Source organism: Gordionus sp. m RMFG-2023, chromosome 4, assembly GCF_954871325.1.
Source record: "Gordionus sp. m RMFG-2023 chromosome 4, tfGorSpeb1-WG-v2, whole genome shotgun sequence".
In the NCBI taxonomy this organism is placed as follows: Eukaryota; Metazoa; Nematomorpha; class Gordioida; order Chordodea; family Parachordodidae; genus Gordionus; species Gordionus sp. m RMFG-2023.
The window spans coordinates 15,039,292-15,057,321 of NC_088778.1; the positions used below are offsets into that span (position 1 = coordinate 15,039,292).

Genomic DNA, 18,030 nt, shown 5'->3' on the forward strand with positions numbered 1-18,030 from the left:
CAGGTTATTTGTTTGCAATCAGCTGAAGACCTTGATAATTTATCAACTAATCTTTGTATTAATTGTTTTCATTAATATTGTTTGATTTTTTCTCTTAGAATTTAAAATTACAACTGTTGAAATTTTCGTATTTTTTTGGTAGATATCGCAAACATTTTACTATCAGAGTTTTGTTTTCTTTATTTTGAGATTATTTTAAAATATGCTCTATAAATTGGTCGTGGAAAAACAATGCCTGAATTTGTTGATGCTTCATTGATTATTACTTCTTCCTCTTCATCACTATTAATATAAATCTAAAATAAAATTTTAAAATTAGTATAATAAAATAAAATTAACCAATTCCATTGAAAATAAAAATGGCAGATTCTTTGAGTTGCATTGTAATATCAAAATTTGTCTGGGTTATTTATAAACTCGGACATAATATTTAATGAATATATATTATATATTTTTGTAATATATATATTTAAATTATATTCTCATATGAAATAAAATAAATTTTGCGTTCAAATATTTTTATTTATAATATAAAAAAGCGTTAAATAAAAGTTTATCAAAATGTATCTTAAAAGTATCTAAGAAGAGATACAGATACCTCTAAAATAGTATCTAGATACAGATAATTTAATCAAAAATTTATCTAAATACTTTAACAACTCTTTTGTATTATCCTGATTTTTATCTAATATAATTGTATTGCATGAAAAAGATTATCTAACTAACAATTATTATCTTTTTATTAATAAAATTGGAAATTCTGAAAATAAGTTTATTTTGTATTTTTGAGCTTAAATATTTTTTTTTGTTTAAAATATTCTGAAGAATTTGATAATAATTACTTAATAGGAAATATAATAGCGATTCATTGTGTTTTTGGAAAGTAGAATCAGCATGATATTGTTATAATCACAACTATAATCCAATATAGTATATTTTTCCATTTATTTAGGGATTATCCTTAGTTTATTCATTGTAGTGTTGATTGGTTTACAATTTTCCACCTATCATATGTCAAACAGAATTGAAGATGGGTGTGGGTAATATCATTTTCAAAATTTTTTATTTGCATTTTTTCTTTTGAAGTTCTATAATATTCAAAACCCTCCCTCGCCGCGGGGTATGCTGTCCTTATGTTACGCCACTATTTATAAATGTTTTTAAGTAGGTTAAGTGAGTTTCTAATTTTATCTCAAAATTAGACATTCACAGTTTGATCATTTTATGAATAACTTCAAATATGAACAAGAAAAAAATACATTTGTTGATTAGAATTGACCTACGGGAGCCAAAAAACATTCCAGTGTCGTGCAATACGACCGTTTATCAAATCATCCAAGAAGCTCTCCCTACATTTGGGCTGCAAGGAGAAAATTCAAGAGATTATCGCCTCGTCGAAATGATTTTAGAAAAGGAAGGTAATTACATTTGTTAAATCTTCGAATTTTGTGAGATCGTATATCTATTTGATTGAAGGAAAGGACAACGATGCTCAGTTGTGAGATTTATTTCTAGAATCCTACATCTCGACTGGGAAAAATCTTGTTAAAAATTAATCCGTTCCTAAAATCCAAATTTTAAAATTTGATTCAGGTTGAGAGATAATGGAGAGACTAAGTTTAATCCTATTTAGATCAGAGCTAATATTTTTACAAGAGTGGAAAATTTTATTACCAATTTTTATATTATTAGTCGTTCAGAGGGTCATGTCCGACGACGAAAAACCTTGGAACATAATGCAGAACATTTCAAAAGTATATTTTTTATCTTTTTTTAAACCAAAAATAATTATTCATTGGAACAGAACAGAGTGTGGAAATAAAAAATCGTTGATTTAAATCAAATTTTTTTTATATTTAAACTAAACATTCATCACTTACAGACCTCTTGATATTTTACTACTAATACCTTTTTGATTTCGAAACTTGTTTAATAGTTTAATAAGTGAAAATTTATTGGCTCTTCCTTAAAAATTATTTTAACCCACTAACTCGATTGGTGAACTAATCTTGAACTCAAAGTGTAAACTTGAGTCTTTATCACAAAATGAAATATGTAATATGGGATATGTCTATTTGACTATGCAATTCAGATTTTTTTAATTTTCAACTAAATATAATTATCCAAATTCTTCACCTACAAAAGTCACTTGATACTTTACTATAAAAACTTGAAAAATATTATTTAGACATATTTTCGAAGTTTAATAATTGAAAACTATTTGATGGCCTTTCCTATGCTTAAACAATATTATAATATTTCAATTTATTTGACCTTATATTTTAACACTAACAATACTCAAATATATAACTACTATTTCTTTTTAAATTTAAATTTTTACAATAACACATTAAATGTTTACCAATTATCATTAAAATATTTAAATGAAAAAATTTTTCCCCTTTTTCTAGTTCAAGCATGTTTTAAAATTTAGAGTAGACTGGGCCTAAGGAGGAAAACATTTTTTCTAAAGAAGCTGAAGAATTAGCCACACCAAATAATTGATTGATTGGATTATTACCAACAAATTCTATTTTAGGATCCCTGCCACTTGATGATGCATTATTTAAATGGAAGGCGAAAACATTATTTTACTAAACTTTTCTAATTTTGATTGGTATTTAATAATTAATAACAGATGTGCCCGTCATTATTCGACTAAATCTGATATGTTTAATGATTTCTTTGCAATACATCCAAGGATTTCCTGATTGAAATTAGTATCTTTAAAAATCCTTTGAGGCCGATATTTCATAACTCTTCACTAAATTATTTTGTCAATATTTTTTTCGTTTTCTTTACAAATGTTATATAGTAATAGCCATGACTTAAATATGCTTGGAAACTATTTGTTAATGTATTTTGTCTACTCACTAGGTTCTTTTACAGTAGCAAACTGATTATTTTAAAATATAATATTTGTTTCTTCACACTTTTTACCTCTAAAATACATCTGTGATTTAAAATATTTCCAAAATTAGTATGCTATTATTATTCCTCGTTCAAATTTTGTGCATTATTCATAACTATCTTGTAATCATGCAACAAAAATTATTGTATTTTATAATGAGACCAGTCTTTTCAAATTGTTAAATTTAGTTTTCCTATATTTATTAAATGTTTAAAGTTTATTTTATCATGTGTGTTAAATAAAAATAGGAAGGCATTCCCTCTTTAATATGAATAAGATATCATATAAATAAGATGATATAAAATTTTTTATTCAATCCCCAGTTTAAAGCTTTGGTTATATAAAATACAACCTTTAAAAAATCATATTTAAATCAAATAAATTCGATTTTTTACTTTTGAAATAAATCAATGATTTAAATACACCATGAGTGGATCCTTAAGTTGAAAACATAAATATTTTAAACAGAATTTTTAATTTTGGCAGAAATTCATTTTATTGTTATTTTTTAAATTATAATTTTGAATATAATAATTATCTCATTTTCATGGTGATTTTTTTGTGAAGGAATCACTTTATAAGATGAGAATGACGCGATTTTATCTCCAAGAAAAAGAAGACCCTCACGGTAAAACGATATCCTTATTTATTGGAAATCTACCACCCAGTTTGTCGCAAAGGCAATACGAAACCATACTAGCAAATCTTTTGGAAAAATGTAAATGTCAAAAAATAATATAAGAATTTCTTTAATAAATCAGTTCTTTGTCGATAGCTCTTATAATTATTTAAGCTAACTCAAAGAAATGTTTCACGCTCACATAGGGAATAATAGACATGACAAAAACTTAATGACACCTGAAAGTGTTATTTTTGTGGTAATTGTAGGCCAAGGTAATAAATGAGTGATCTTTTACAAATGAACCTTTAATATTAGACTGGTTGAAAACATGCATTACTAAAAAAAATATGATATTGGTACAACAAAATAAAAAATTGTACCCAAAACTACTTTTTTGCTAAAATAAATATCTGGAAATTATCATATCCCAACGATATATAAATATGGAAAATAATCATTCGCCACTTTCCTTTTCTTATTGTTTTTTACAGAAGTATTTGACTTCTTTTTTAGAATTTATCACGATTTATCGATTTTTTTTTACAATTCAAAAGCGCTTAAATACAACAATATCGGGCCATTTTACTACGAATACGGTTGCCTTGTAATAACTTACGATTCCCCCGATATATCCGTCAAGGCATTTAAAACACTTAAATCCGCCACTTATGACGATAAAAGCTTGATCGTTTTACTCCTACCTAATATTCACGTTTATTTGAATTTAGACAATTTACCAATTTTTTTAAACAATATTATTGCTAGATCATCCAAAATACATAAAAATTTAATATCGACAATAACATTTAAATCTACAACAATTTAGCCATCAAATATCCCTTCAAACGTGGCCCCACTACTCGTATTTGTCAACGTTAAAAGCGGAGGATGCCAAGGGCTAGGACTCATATCTTCCTTTCGTAAACTTTTAAATCCTCACCAAGTTTTTGACTTGGAAAATGACGGACCTCTACCTGGGTTTTTATATTATTGTTTTTACCTTGATAATTGGTCTGATAAAGATTAGAGCCCTGCATTAAATTTATGTTTTCTAGTCCGATCCGATCTTTAAAAAAAAAATTTTCGCCCACCCAACAAATCGAGAATATTTTTTTTTAAGATATGAGTCCACGAAATTTTATTTTAGAATAGGCCACATCCGATTTTTTTTATAGGCTGTATATGCTGTGGTGTTTACTGCGATTAGAAAAATTTTAAAATAATTTTGCGTAAATTGAAAAGGTAATAAATGGATTATTGCTTAAATCTAATTTTAGCCATTTCTTTTTTTGGGTAGTAAAATAAGAATAAAAAAAAATGAAATGAGAAGGGAAGGGAAAACACTACTAATGACATTTATAAATTTTACATAATATTTTATTCAAAACACATCAACATACAAAATCTTCGTGGCTCAAGCCTATACGTTTTCCGTAACGTGGCCCGTTACAAGATATTGATATGCGGAGGTGACGGCACGGTTGGTTGGGTCCTTTCCTGCTTGGATAACGTGGGCCAGGACTCTAAATGCGAAAATCCGCCTTGCGCGGTTATACCTCTGGGCACTGGTATATTTGCTCATCATTTTCAATCAAATTGCATTTTATTTCGATGATGTGGAAATATAGTATATATTTAATATCCCCTTTATTATCCATACAGACTTGATTAATTAGGCGCTTTTGATTACTAGTTATTTTTCAAAAATATTTTTTCTCTTTTAACTAGTTTTTTTGATTTAATATATTATATTATTTTAACTTTTATATAAAATAAACCATTACTTAAGAATAATTAATTTATGTATTATTCTAATATTAGGTAATGATTTAGCCAGAGTTTTAAATTGGGGCCCTGGTTATACGGGAGGTGAGGATGCTCATAGTCTGTTAAGAGATGTCATAGAGGCCGAGGAAGTCAGATTAGATAGGTTACATAATTATTTTTTTAAAATAACAAAACTAAAATTTTATTTATTTATTTTATTATTTTTTCTACAATGCTAATATGGTGTAAAAATTTAAAAAGATAGCGATACAAAATTACTTTATTTTAAATTTATTTATTATAAAATATAACTAACTGACTATTAACCTAATAAATTCTATATATATACTTTTCAAAAGTAAATAACAATCAATGTAACTATTAGATTAATATTATGTTAAGTGAAAGAAATAATGTAACAAGTCCGTTGGTTAATATAATTTAAAATAAATTTCGAATGTATTAACATTCCCCCTTCTGTTCTTTCTTCAATCTTTCTGTGTTTCTCGCAGTCGTCGTGGAACTCGCTTCCAATCCTTTGTTGTTTTTGTACGTTCTCCTATCTCTTCTATCCTCGATCCCGTTCTGTTTAAATCGTTATCATTAATTCGTCGTTTAGTATGGAATAATTTGGCAAATAAGAATAATGGAATTATAATATAGAATGTATTAGTAGAATATTGAATTGAATAATTATTGAATAAGAATGATAAAATTGGAATAATAGAATAATTGATATGTGATTCTCATTTTAGTTTAGCGTTTATGTTTATATTTTTTTTACATTTTGCGTTTTAGTTTGGCGTTTAAATTTATTTTTATATTTTGCGTTTATATAACTTTCATTTATGTATATCGATTTTTATTTATATATATATTAATATTTTCAATCCATAAGGTTAAAATATGCAAATAAATATTATGCACATTTCCCTCTCTTTAAAAAAAATTTTGAATTTAAGACCCATGTTTTTTAATTTAAAAAGTGTTTTAATTTAAAAAGTGTTTTAAAATAATAATTCTTTATAAGATTGCTTTTAGTAAAAAATAATTTCTTAAGCCTCAAATATTTAGAAAATGATCTCCTCGTCACATATTTAAATATTTTTCTAAAATGAAGACGTTTAGTTTTTACATAACTTCTCTTTATGATATTTTTATTTGTCTTCTAAGTTTTAAGTTTCAAATTTTTTTTTATCACATTTAGTATTACTTATAAGAGTTTTTTTAATTTTATAATTTTCTTTAATATTTGAATCGTTAACTATTTTAATCACAAATATTTCTTTAAATTCAATCATATGATTTATGTCTTTTAATTTATAAGACTTTATACAGTCATCATATCAACATTGTAAAGAAATTACATTAAAATTTTTAGTTACAATTTTTAAATTTTTATATATTTTAGTACGAAATATGTCCGTTATATTTTTAATTTCACAAAAAATTTCCCTGTTAAGCCTCTATTAACGTCTTTCCAATTTTGATAAGAGTCTGAATCATAATCAGACTCAAATAAATGTGGTATTATGTTTAAATCGACTAACTTATTTGTCTCAGTAATTTTATTGCAAGATTTATTTTGAGTTTTGTTTTGATAATTATTGTAACTATAAGTTTTAGATCGTAAATTATTATATTTTTGATTTCACTTTGGATAATACATTTCTATTTTGATCTTTAAGTTATTTTATTATTTTTATATTATTGTATAACACATTTTTTTTTATCTCTAACTCATCTTTTGGTTATAACTTCATCAAAAGTAATGTTAGTATCTATGTCTTCTGCCTCACATACAGTTTTTATCATCTCATTAATTTTATCTAAATCTTGTATTTTATAAATTTTTCGTCCTTAGATTAACTTGCTTTATAGAATTCTAGGACTTTACTATTTTTGGATATAAATTTTTTTTTTTTATTCAGCCTCTGAACTTTATAGATTTATCATTGTTTTAATATTAAATTTATCATTTATCGGTTCGTTTATACACTTTATTTATTTTTATAATATATGAATTTCTCTTTGCTTAAAATAACAGTGTCCTTTTTATTATATATATGTATATATATTATTTTTTTAAACGAGTTCATCGACCATGTACTTTGAACTATTTTTATTATAGTCTTTAAAGGTTAAGAAGATGTTTATTTCGTTAAATTTTATTTTTTTATTTACCTGTTTTAAGTATTTTTTTTTAACAATGACCTATGACGATTAAAAAAAGATATCCCGATGGCCATGACATTGCCTTAAATATTAACTAACTTGATAAATCAAATAAATAATTGACTAAAAGAATGATAATAAGAATATCATAAAAATATAAATATATGTTTTTACCTTTTTTTTATTTGAGAAGCCAGCATGTTCAATATATATTTTTTTTAGATAGGATTTGCAGACTGATTTATTGGATTTTATAGTTTTTTTAAATTTAGATTTAATATTTTACATCTTTCTTATAATTTATTATTTGGTTCCTAACTATAAGTAGTGTCGGATCCCACCATTGCCACCATGCTAATATGATGTAAAAATTAAAAAAAGATATCGATACAAAATTACTTTATTTTAAATTTATTTATTATAAAATATAACTAACTAACTATTAACCTAATAAATTCTATATATATGAAAGAAAAAATATAACAAGTCCGTAGGTTAATATAATTTAAAATAAATTTCGAATGTATTAACAAACAACAATATCGCTATTTTTAGTGTTGCATAAAAACGCGTTCCTTAAAAATATTCGTTTAAAAAGTAAGCGCGTACCTTTTAATTTAAAAGTGATCGTATTCATTATTTTGACGTGTGAGTTCGCTTTTTACGTTCATTCAAATAAAAAAAATTAAAATTTTAAATATTATTTCTGAATTTAAAATAATCTTTATGTTAATATGAAATAATTATATTTTTATAAAATTAATATATTTTAATAAGTAAAGATGTTATTTTAATTAAAAAATTTTTTTTTAAATTTCCTTTTTTTTCAGCACACTTTTCTTTCTGGCTAATGTCTATTTTACTCCAATATAATCTATATTTGATTTTTTAGTTTATAAATTATTTTATAGTTTGATATATCTAATAGTTCGGACTCAGGTATTTTTGCAATAAGTATTTCGATTTTAATTCCTTAAAACATACATAAAAAATTGCACAAAAATATTGTAATAGTTGGAGCCATTTCATTTTGAAATTGAGGATAACATGCATTTGGACTATTTTTATTAGTTAACCACTTGTAGATGCATTAATAAGTTGAGTAATAGCGAATTCGACTCTATCTTCAGGCGCTTGCCGGAGAAAAGGCTTTTTAAATTATATTGGTTTCTTCCAAATTTGAATTACTATCTTTTTAAGAAAAACCCCACCAAAAACTTGGTTTAGCCGATTTTTTAGCCAGCTAAAAAATGACTAAAAATATAGTTAACCAACTAATAGATAAGATTGATAAAAGTTAAATTATCATACCAAATCATTTATGCTTATATTTTACTTTTTAAATTTAAGCATATGAAGATCAGTATATTATTTATTCCATACATCCGGTATTTAAACTCAAATGACTTTAGATAAGGCTTTTATAGAATGAATGATTAAATAAACTAGCATCATATTTAATGAAACCTGTAGAAATTCTTTGAAACTAATAAAATTATGAATTATTTTAAGAAATAAAACCTTTTTTATACAATAACACTCAGGATCGATGGAAAGCGTTTTTAGCATATAAATTCAGCTTTAATAACTACGAAACGTTTGCTTATCGGATAATTTCAAAATCAATTCTTATTAAAAATTTAATTAACAAATATTATATTTTAAATTTTATTTTGTCTTATATTTTAACACATTATATTCTATTACAAGATAAAATATATTTATTTATCTTAGATATTAAATGTATTTTTTAGTAAAAAATTTTTACATGTGAATGAACGCGTTCCTTTTTCCCCAAATGAATTTTGAACGCGAGCGTATTCAATTTTTGCTAATGAACGAAGAACACGAGCGAATTCTTTTTTTTGAATGTTTAGCACACTACTATTTTTTATTGAATATTTCAAGGATGGACATGTTACGGCAAAAAATATAGCTGACATAATCTGCAGACTACTTAAATAGGTAGTTGCACCTTAGCTAGCTGTTGCTGCACATCCTTGGAAATAATATACATTATTTTAAATATTTATAAAATTCTCTGATAGTAACACTTCTTTTAAAAAAAAATTGAATTTTTAATTTATTTTAAAGATGGACTTTAGTGTTCCACCCCGATGATAAATATACCGATGACTCCAAATATATAAATTGTTTAAACAACACCCAAAACACAGAAGATAATACTCAAATATACATCATGAATAATTATTGCGGCATAGGTCTTGACGCTGACATCTCTTTAGATTTTCACATGGCCAGAACCGAGAATCCTAGCAAATTTAGTAGTCGGTAAAACCTTATATTACTTTTTATTGTCAAATATAAACTATCAGGTGTAGTGTTGTTAAACGGCTCGTTTTGAGCCGATTTTTAAAAACGGCTAACACAATATTTTAGCCAGAAAAATGTTACCTTAAACCTCAAAATTTCGCTAATTGATGTCCAAACCTTTGTTCCTTCTACAAATGAAATCTTCAGGCTTGCTTGATATTATTGTGGATGAAATATTGAATAAGCCGTTTTAAAAAATCGGCTCAAAACGAGCCGTTTAACAACATTAATCAGGTGACTCAAAATTTCAACGCTAAAAGCGAACTTTAGAATTCCGAGAATCATTCTAAATTTTAAAATTTCTAGGATTAGGGCCCATATATATGCATTAGTAAAGGTTTATATTTTTAATACCATTGTTAAAGTAATGTTTTGCTTTAAGCTCTGTAAAACTAGTTTAAAAATTCGCAATAATAAAAAAACTTTCAGAAGTTTTTAAATTTTGATCAAATCGCATGATTTTCTAGGATTAAGTTTAAGACATGTTTTTATTTTTATATTAAAAATAGTTTCACTTTTCTTTTACAAAATAATATATATATTTAAGGCTGCATAATAAAAGTGTTTATCTAAAAATGGGCTTACGGAAAATGATGAAGAAAAAGATTAGTCGGGACTTGCAAAGGGATATTAAATTAGAAGTCGATGGCAAGGAAATCGATATTCCCGCCGTAGAGGGTCTAGTCATTTTGAATATTTTAAGGTTTAGAAAAGTATTAACGTGTTAATTTTTTTTTACTGAATTATAATTTTACGTAGGGGCATTTCCGGTATCACTCTTTGGAGGACGATTCTATATTATTGATATTAAATTGAAATCGACCGATAGATACATACTTAAATTTTTTTAACTCTTTCATCTAGAGTAAACCATCATCTATGAATGATTAATGTCATTTAAAATAATACTAATATCAAATTTTAAATAACCTATACATTTATCATTATTGTAAAGGTATGTAACTATTTATCATTTATTTATATAGTTAAAATCGTAATTTTTTTTTGCTCCAAAAATCTTTCTATCGTATAGAAAGTAAAGAGAATCCCAATATCATTAATATAAATTGTTAAATTATTTAATTAGCTTTCAAATCATAAACATCCTTACAACAAAAAATTATATATTTTATTATTTTTTAACATATTTTTAATTATTTAGTTTTTACAAATATATTTTTTAAATATTAATCAATCAAAAAAATTTTAAATTAAGAGATCATATCCGAAAATCTAATTATAGCGACCTATAACCGATATTTCTAAAAGAGATAAAAATTGGTCCTATCCGATCAGTAAAAAAATATCGATACATCCCAATTCTAAGCAGTCTATTTATTGCGGCTTCGGGAATATTTAATTGAAATACTCATTTAAAAATAATTTTTTTTACTGAGATGTTTCTTAGGGACTGTCAGGGGTGTATACAATTAACCACTACAAAAAAAATAATAAAGAATAAATTATTTAATTTAAATTCAGCATAGGACCAATTTTTGTTTAGATTCTTATTAGTTTTTTCTCTCTTAATCTTTAAGCATTTATATATATAAAATTTATATAAAATGAATAATAGCTGGGGTTCGGGGGCCAATTTGTGGGGAGCCGAACGTGAAGATCAATTTCAAAAACCTACTCATTACGATGGTATGCTTGAAATTGTGGGAGTCAGTGGCGTAGTTCATATGGGTCAAATACAAAGCGGACTCAGGAGCGGAATTCGGATAGCACAAGGAGGACATGTTTATTAAAAAAAATTTATTTCTATTACATTCTTTTTTACTCTGATGTAAGTTTTTTAGGGTGAAGATGACATTGGGAAAATATTGCGTGATGACAATGAGTGTCTCTTTCATTTTAATATTTATTAATTCTAACATTTTAACTTTTCAGGTTCTGCTTATATTTTAAGTATATTCTTTTAATGAATATACTTTTATTTTCCACTTAATGAAATGATTGCGAAACAGTGAGTTATAGTATATTTATCATTTCATGAAATATATTTTGTAATTGTTTTATATTATATACAAAATATTATCTATTTTTCTTGTTTTATTTTCATGCGCAAATAATTAGATAAGAATCACGATTATAAATGAAATACCGATTCAAGTAGACGGAGAACCATGGCTTCAGCAACCTGGTCAATGCGTCGTGTTAAAATCCGCCTTGAAGGTTTATTAATATCTTATTAGTAATATAATTTTCTAATAGAAAAAAATGCCAATCTTCTTATTCATAAAGCTTATTTGGACAAATATTTAAACTGTTTAGACAATTTGAAAATATTTTTGGAACTAATTTTTTTATCTACTTCTAATTTCACTAATATTTAGCAAGGAGCTCGGATTATCGATAACCCGCACAAATTAGAAACTTAAATCTACATATTTTTATTTATTGTTATTACAGGCTTAAATTCTAACTCCATTTCAATCAATTTAATTTGAGTACTATTTTAAATAGCAATATTACTTCAGAAGGACTATTTTATTACAAAAGTAATAGTTAAAATTTTTGAGGAATTTTTTAAATATAAAATGGCGGATTGAGCTATTAGGGATATGAATCTGACCCTAACTATTTAAGCCAAATTAATACTAAATAACCAAGCAACATATCGTTCACACATATTCAAAAGGCTGCCATGCTTCGTAAAGTGAAGCATCACAAATCCTCATACCCAACTATGACTCAACCTCAGCTCGCTATCACCTTCAACAATCCCAAAATGAAACGTTGCAATACGGACCCGCCAGCCACCACGCTTAGCAGCCCCTCATCTCCTCCCCACTTGCTTCGAAATATCGACAATACCAGGGAACTCATACCTTCCGACCAAAATAATGACAATAATGATCAAAACGACGTCATTCCTTATGTTTCTACCGTTTGAAAAACACGCGCTAATTTTACTTTTCTTTATTTAATAGTAAGTTATCAAAAGAACACACGATTTTTACAACCATAATTAAAATATTTGAAAGAATATTTTTGTCAAATAAAACTATGTTAGCCCAACTTTAGATTTAACTTATGAAATGATAGGAGCATTTTAAAAATATTGAAGAATTTTTAAAGTTTTATCTATAACATTACTTCAATTTTATAAATATATATTTTTTAATTTTAAAATAAATATCAGATGCTCCAATTACCAAATATTTGAAAATGATTAGTATATTCACTCTCAAACATTTCCCACAACAATCCAAGATAGGATATTGCTTTTTTTATATTCCCGAGAATATAAAATATTTTACAAATGTTTATTTACTAAATTATTCTCATAATTCCTAAGATATATTAAGGGGCAATAATTGTATCACTTTCTTTAAAATTATATTACCTTATATATCTATCATATATTTTTATGACGAGAAACAGCTTCATATATAATATATTCAATTTTACACAATTTCGGTGCCAATAAAAAAATTTCCTTTATGTAATTCTGACGAAGTGACTAGAATCGACTTCGAAAAAGACAACATAATTATAATAATATAAATTTCACAGTCTTAGTTTACAAAATAACCAAATTAATTTATTTTCAAATCGTTTTTTAAATTGTCATAATTTTAATATTTTTTTTTAAAAAAAATCTATTCGTATAATAATATATATATGGTATTAATATATATAGTTATAAAAAAAAATTTAATTTTTAAAACAAAAAATTATAGAATTTGTTTATAAAATAATTTGACGCCAAATCTATATTTAATTTTTAAAATAATCGCTTATTAAGTTGGGTATTTATTATTTATTTATATTAAAAATATATTGTAATTATAGACAAAAATGACATAATTTACTCTTTACGCATTTTGCCCACTTTATTAGCTCCTGATTTTTTTAAAGAATATATTTTAAATGGCGCATAATATACTTTCTTGGATGACTTGTTTTTTTTAAACATTTTTTTAGTCATTTATTTAAATTTAATTATAAATTTTAAATCATGAATTTTATATTATATATTATTACTAAATAGTGAATTTGAATTATAAATATTTAATAACATTTTTTTGATTATGTTGGAAGCTAAAAAAAATTTACATGTAATAAAAATATATATACTTATAATGTACAGTTTAATCTCCGTTTATAATATTTTCCCGCTTTTAGTATTTTAATTTCGAAACCTTATGAGCAAGTGGATTATTCTGTATATGTATTTATTCTTAAACCCCTAATATTTATTATTTAGTGAAAAAGCTTGAAGATGATTGTTTATTTATTTCTATTCATTTACTTTATTATAAAAGTTTTATTTATAATAGATAAACTTGGAAAATGCTCTAAAAAAAATTTCCCCCATATTTCATTTTTATTTTATACAAAAAAAACAAGAAAGGCAAAAGGTGCGTTATGTTGATATTATAAACCAAATAAATGTATAATCTTAACCAATAAAATGAACTATTTTATAAGAAGTTAAGTCAATTCTTTATTATACATTATTCATTTTTTTTAAACTTTGCTTGATTTTTCTTAAGTTAATAGAATTATTGGAGTAAATGAGAGGTACTTTAACGCAATCCTTTTTACTAAACCAATTCATGGGGGATCCATAAAATTTTTCTACATTGTGTTGTGGGTTGTTTAATTTTTCGCATAATTTGCACCAATAGTTAATCTTGGCAGACTCATACTTTTCTTTCCAATTAAAGTATTTAATGTATTCTTCAGGATTACTATCTAACCATAAAATGTGATGAGCCAAATCTTTTACTGTGTGGAAATCGAACACATTAACGAATACTTTCTTATCTTTAAATGGCATTAGTTCATCATAATTAACGCCTCCATAGACTATGGGCAAAATATCTAGACCTAATATTTTATAAAATTTTTCTGTAACATAATCTTTGCATAAAGAATTCTCGAAGGAAAGGTAAAATTTATAATTATTTTGTATCATGTTTAAACATTTGCTATCTTCGGTAATTTTACAGGTATCGTTACCGCACACACCGTAAATATCAACCGTAATGTATTTGTTGAGTTCTTTTGCTATACTCTGTCTGTGACTAGACGGGTGACAATTGCTCACAAACCAAGCTATTTTTCCTCCTGGACTTAAAGCCTTCTGCCTAATACGATGCATGTCATATTTATTTTCATATCTTCCAAGAATGTTTTCATACAAACCTTTTAAGTTTTGCCCCTTATGTTTTGTTTTTACGATTCCCCAGGGTATCGAAATATCAGAATCCGATTTATAAGTCATTGTCCAATTAAAAATGTCTTTCAATAGAATAGGGGGTATATTTAAATGAGTTGGAGGTTCTCTGGACAAAAATATCCACCTCTGTGATAAATCTCTTCCGATTTTAGGATACGCGAAATTCTTAAACGAATTTTTGGGGTTAAATATCAAAGCGTGTGCAAGAGGTACTAAATACAATTTATTGCGTATTAAATAACAATTTCTGATGGGGCATTCTTCAAAATTTTGCTCTCCATAATTTATACCTAATCTTTCAGGTCCTAAATATCTCGTCCAATGCATAATTAATTTCAGTCTTTTGGTATTTCCTAAATCATATTTTATCAGTTGTAATGTTCGCATACATTCTTTTTTATTATAGTCGTGATAATGTTGTAATTTATTGCACATATTATTAAATACCTTCCTATTTTGATTCCAAAATTTTTTATAACTAGAGTTGGAATTCCCGATTATCGATTTTGCTGTGTGTCGAATACTAATAATTTGAGGTATTTTCGCGTATAAAACTTGTCTATTTTGTTTAACCATTTGGGGCATATCCTTGCTGCAACTTTTATTAAGTGAATTCCGACACAGATATTTATTTAATCCCTCTTTCCTGAATACATTATTATAATAATTGGGGATTACATTCATATTTAACTGACCATTTTTGTAAGATGTGAATAGATTTACTAGTAAATAAAGCACTGTAAATATCAAGATTGTATTGTAATTTATATATTTGATCATATCAATCGTCAAAATAATTTACCTGTTTAATAAAATTTGGCTGTGACATGGATGCCGCAAATCTTTTTTTATACAAATAAATATAACCAATTAGCTCATATTTGACAAAATTTTAAAATATTTATTAAAGTGATTTTTAGCATTTTATGGTTGTAAAAGTGTTAAATAAGGATTCGGTATTTTTAATGACTTTTTTTATATGGGATTTATATAAATAAAAATACGGGTTATTATGATTTTAAATAGAATTTATTATTATATATTTAAAATAAAATATACTCTTTATTGCATTTCATAAAAAACGCTTCAAGATATATACAATTCACATCACTAATTTATGACCTTTTATAATTTTATAAAATAGATTACGTAATTATTTAAAATCTTAAGTTGTAAAAAGGAATCCTTTGAACTCTAACGATAAACTTAGAAATTTAATTGATATTTTTCTGTTTTAAGAATATGTTTGATGTTTAGTGATTTATTTTAATCTTGTTTGATTTTTTACGATCATATACGTATAAGCGATATGCTTTAACCCAATAATAATGAGATTTTTTTTATATTCGTTCGAAAATTTCAAGTCGAATTAAAAATTAATTAATTATTTTATTCGTTTTTCAAATAAAGATATCGAGAGAGAAAGTATACAAAAAAACATGACGAAATTTTTGAAGATAGATTTTATGTTTTACTAAGTATATTGTAGGTTATATTTTAGTAGGAAATAATAAAAAGTGAGATAAATTATTATAAACAATTATTTTTTTAACACATGATTGAACTTGATTAATAACATTTGATTAATAAATTACCAAACATTTATTAGTTTATCTAATATCTGAGACTTGCGGGAGCAGCCGTAAAATGGTATAATTTTAACAATCCGGCCTGGGCAAAGCTAATCCTTAGTATATCAACCGAACCCAATATTCCCATTTGCTAAAATTGTTAATAAAATTTAGATTTATTTTTTGAGCGAAATTTTATTAATGTGTCCATAACATAAATAAATTTATCCAAAATGTTTATAAGGAATCTGGTCAAAAATGATGATTTTTAGTCTCACTACTTCCCAAAATGGTTTATTTTTGTTCAAATAACATATTTTTTATTGAAACACTAATATATTTCTATCAGATCCGGCATTCTGCTGTGATATTGAATGATATAGTGAAAATATTACATAAAAATCTTTACTGCAGAATTTTATTTTTAATACGATACGCTATTTTCTAATTGAAATTATTCACTTCTTAAATTTATTTATCTAAAAAACTAGCGATATAAATATTTGTATCTTTTTGTTAGTCACATCTAATGAATATTTTCTTTAGGAGGATAGCGGTTATAGATGTTAACCTCAATTTACCCCTAAGATGAGCTAGATATCATCAATCTTTCAAATTTTTAGACGCTTCTTTAGCCATACATACTGAAAAATAGGCCGAGAATGCAAATTAAAAGTATTTAGTATCCAAAAAAAGTGGCAAAATGACTTACAAAAATATTATTCCTAAAATTCTAAGTATATCTCGATTCGCTGCTCGAGAATGTAATTCTCAAACCTCCTTAATTCTGTTGTTTCCTAGTTCTATTATTCGAATATATAAGCAGTGGATCAAATAAAAGGGAAGAACTATCAACCTGGTGCGAAATAAATGTCATTTGGACACATGTAATAGACATACTCTTGGAATCTAAAAATATATCGAATTAAAAATAAAGCACCTGTACACTCATGCAATAAGACGCATAAAAGATAAACAAAATTTGAAATGAAAATTCAAGTATATACTCCCCATATTGTAAAGATATTTAAATAAGTTTTATGTTAATAATGTTAATGTGAAGTAAAAAGTGCATTATTTCATATAAATATTATATTGGACCTGGTTGGTAAGTTATGTTAATTTTTTATCTGGTAAGATAAAAGTTAAGAAAATAACAATTAGTTGAAAAATGTTGAAAATTTAATAGACTCCGGTTAACATTAATTACTGCTTATATTTTCAATTTACAAAATAACCAAAATGGTTTAAACTAATAAACTAATAAAATTTTAAAAATCAGGATTTAGAAATCCAGCTTGGGTTAAAAATAGAAAAACTGGGCTGAGCTTGAAAAGAAATTAAATATCTCTCAGGCTTTCAATTTTTTAAAAATTCGGTTCGGGTTTAAAATTTTAACATTTCCTGGCTCTTTCTAATATAGTAGATATTTTTATATATTAATGTCTCATATTCG

General features: G+C 25.3%; 2 protein-coding genes across 2 annotated transcripts in view; one reads left to right on the plus strand and one right to left on the minus strand.

The window, feature by feature from the left end:
- Nucleotides 1-13,545, plus strand: part of LOC135927802 (diacylglycerol kinase theta-like) — a 32,402-nt gene extending 18,857 nt beyond the window's left edge. Inside the window, exons 10-22 of the mRNA XM_065463994.1 lie at nt 1,273-1,418; nt 1,693-1,754; nt 3,479-3,629; nt 4,088-4,245; nt 4,360-4,511; nt 4,953-5,101; nt 5,355-5,463; nt 9,570-9,767; nt 10,357-10,512; nt 11,386-11,551; nt 11,889-11,987; nt 12,454-12,744; nt 12,958-13,545. Of these exons, the coding sequence (XP_065320066.1) occupies nt 1,273-1,418; nt 1,693-1,754; nt 3,479-3,629; nt 4,088-4,245; nt 4,360-4,511; nt 4,953-5,101; nt 5,355-5,463; nt 9,570-9,767; nt 10,357-10,512; nt 11,386-11,551; nt 11,889-11,987; nt 12,454-12,708 (1,801 nt within the window). The 3' untranslated portion in view covers nt 12,709-12,744; nt 12,958-13,545. The remainder of the gene's footprint in view (nt 1-1,272; nt 1,419-1,692; nt 1,755-3,478; nt 3,630-4,087; nt 4,246-4,359; nt 4,512-4,952; nt 5,102-5,354; nt 5,464-9,569; nt 9,768-10,356; nt 10,513-11,385; nt 11,552-11,888; nt 11,988-12,453; nt 12,745-12,957) is intronic.
- A 723-nt stretch (nt 13,546-14,268) lies between these two features.
- On the minus strand, nt 14,269-15,687 carry LOC135928652 (alpha-(1,3)-fucosyltransferase C-like). The gene has a single exon (XM_065465108.1). It carries the CDS (start codon nt 15,685-15,687, stop codon nt 14,269-14,271), a length of 1,419 nt encoding a protein of 472 aa, XP_065321180.1.
- Nucleotides 15,688-18,030: the final 2,343 nt, after the last annotated feature.

What these genes read in the sequence shown, in the direction of transcription:
- LOC135928652 (XM_065465108.1), bottom strand. Translation starts at nt 15,687, where the DNA reads ATGAATGTAATCCCCAATTATTATAATAATGTATTCAGGAAAGAGGGA.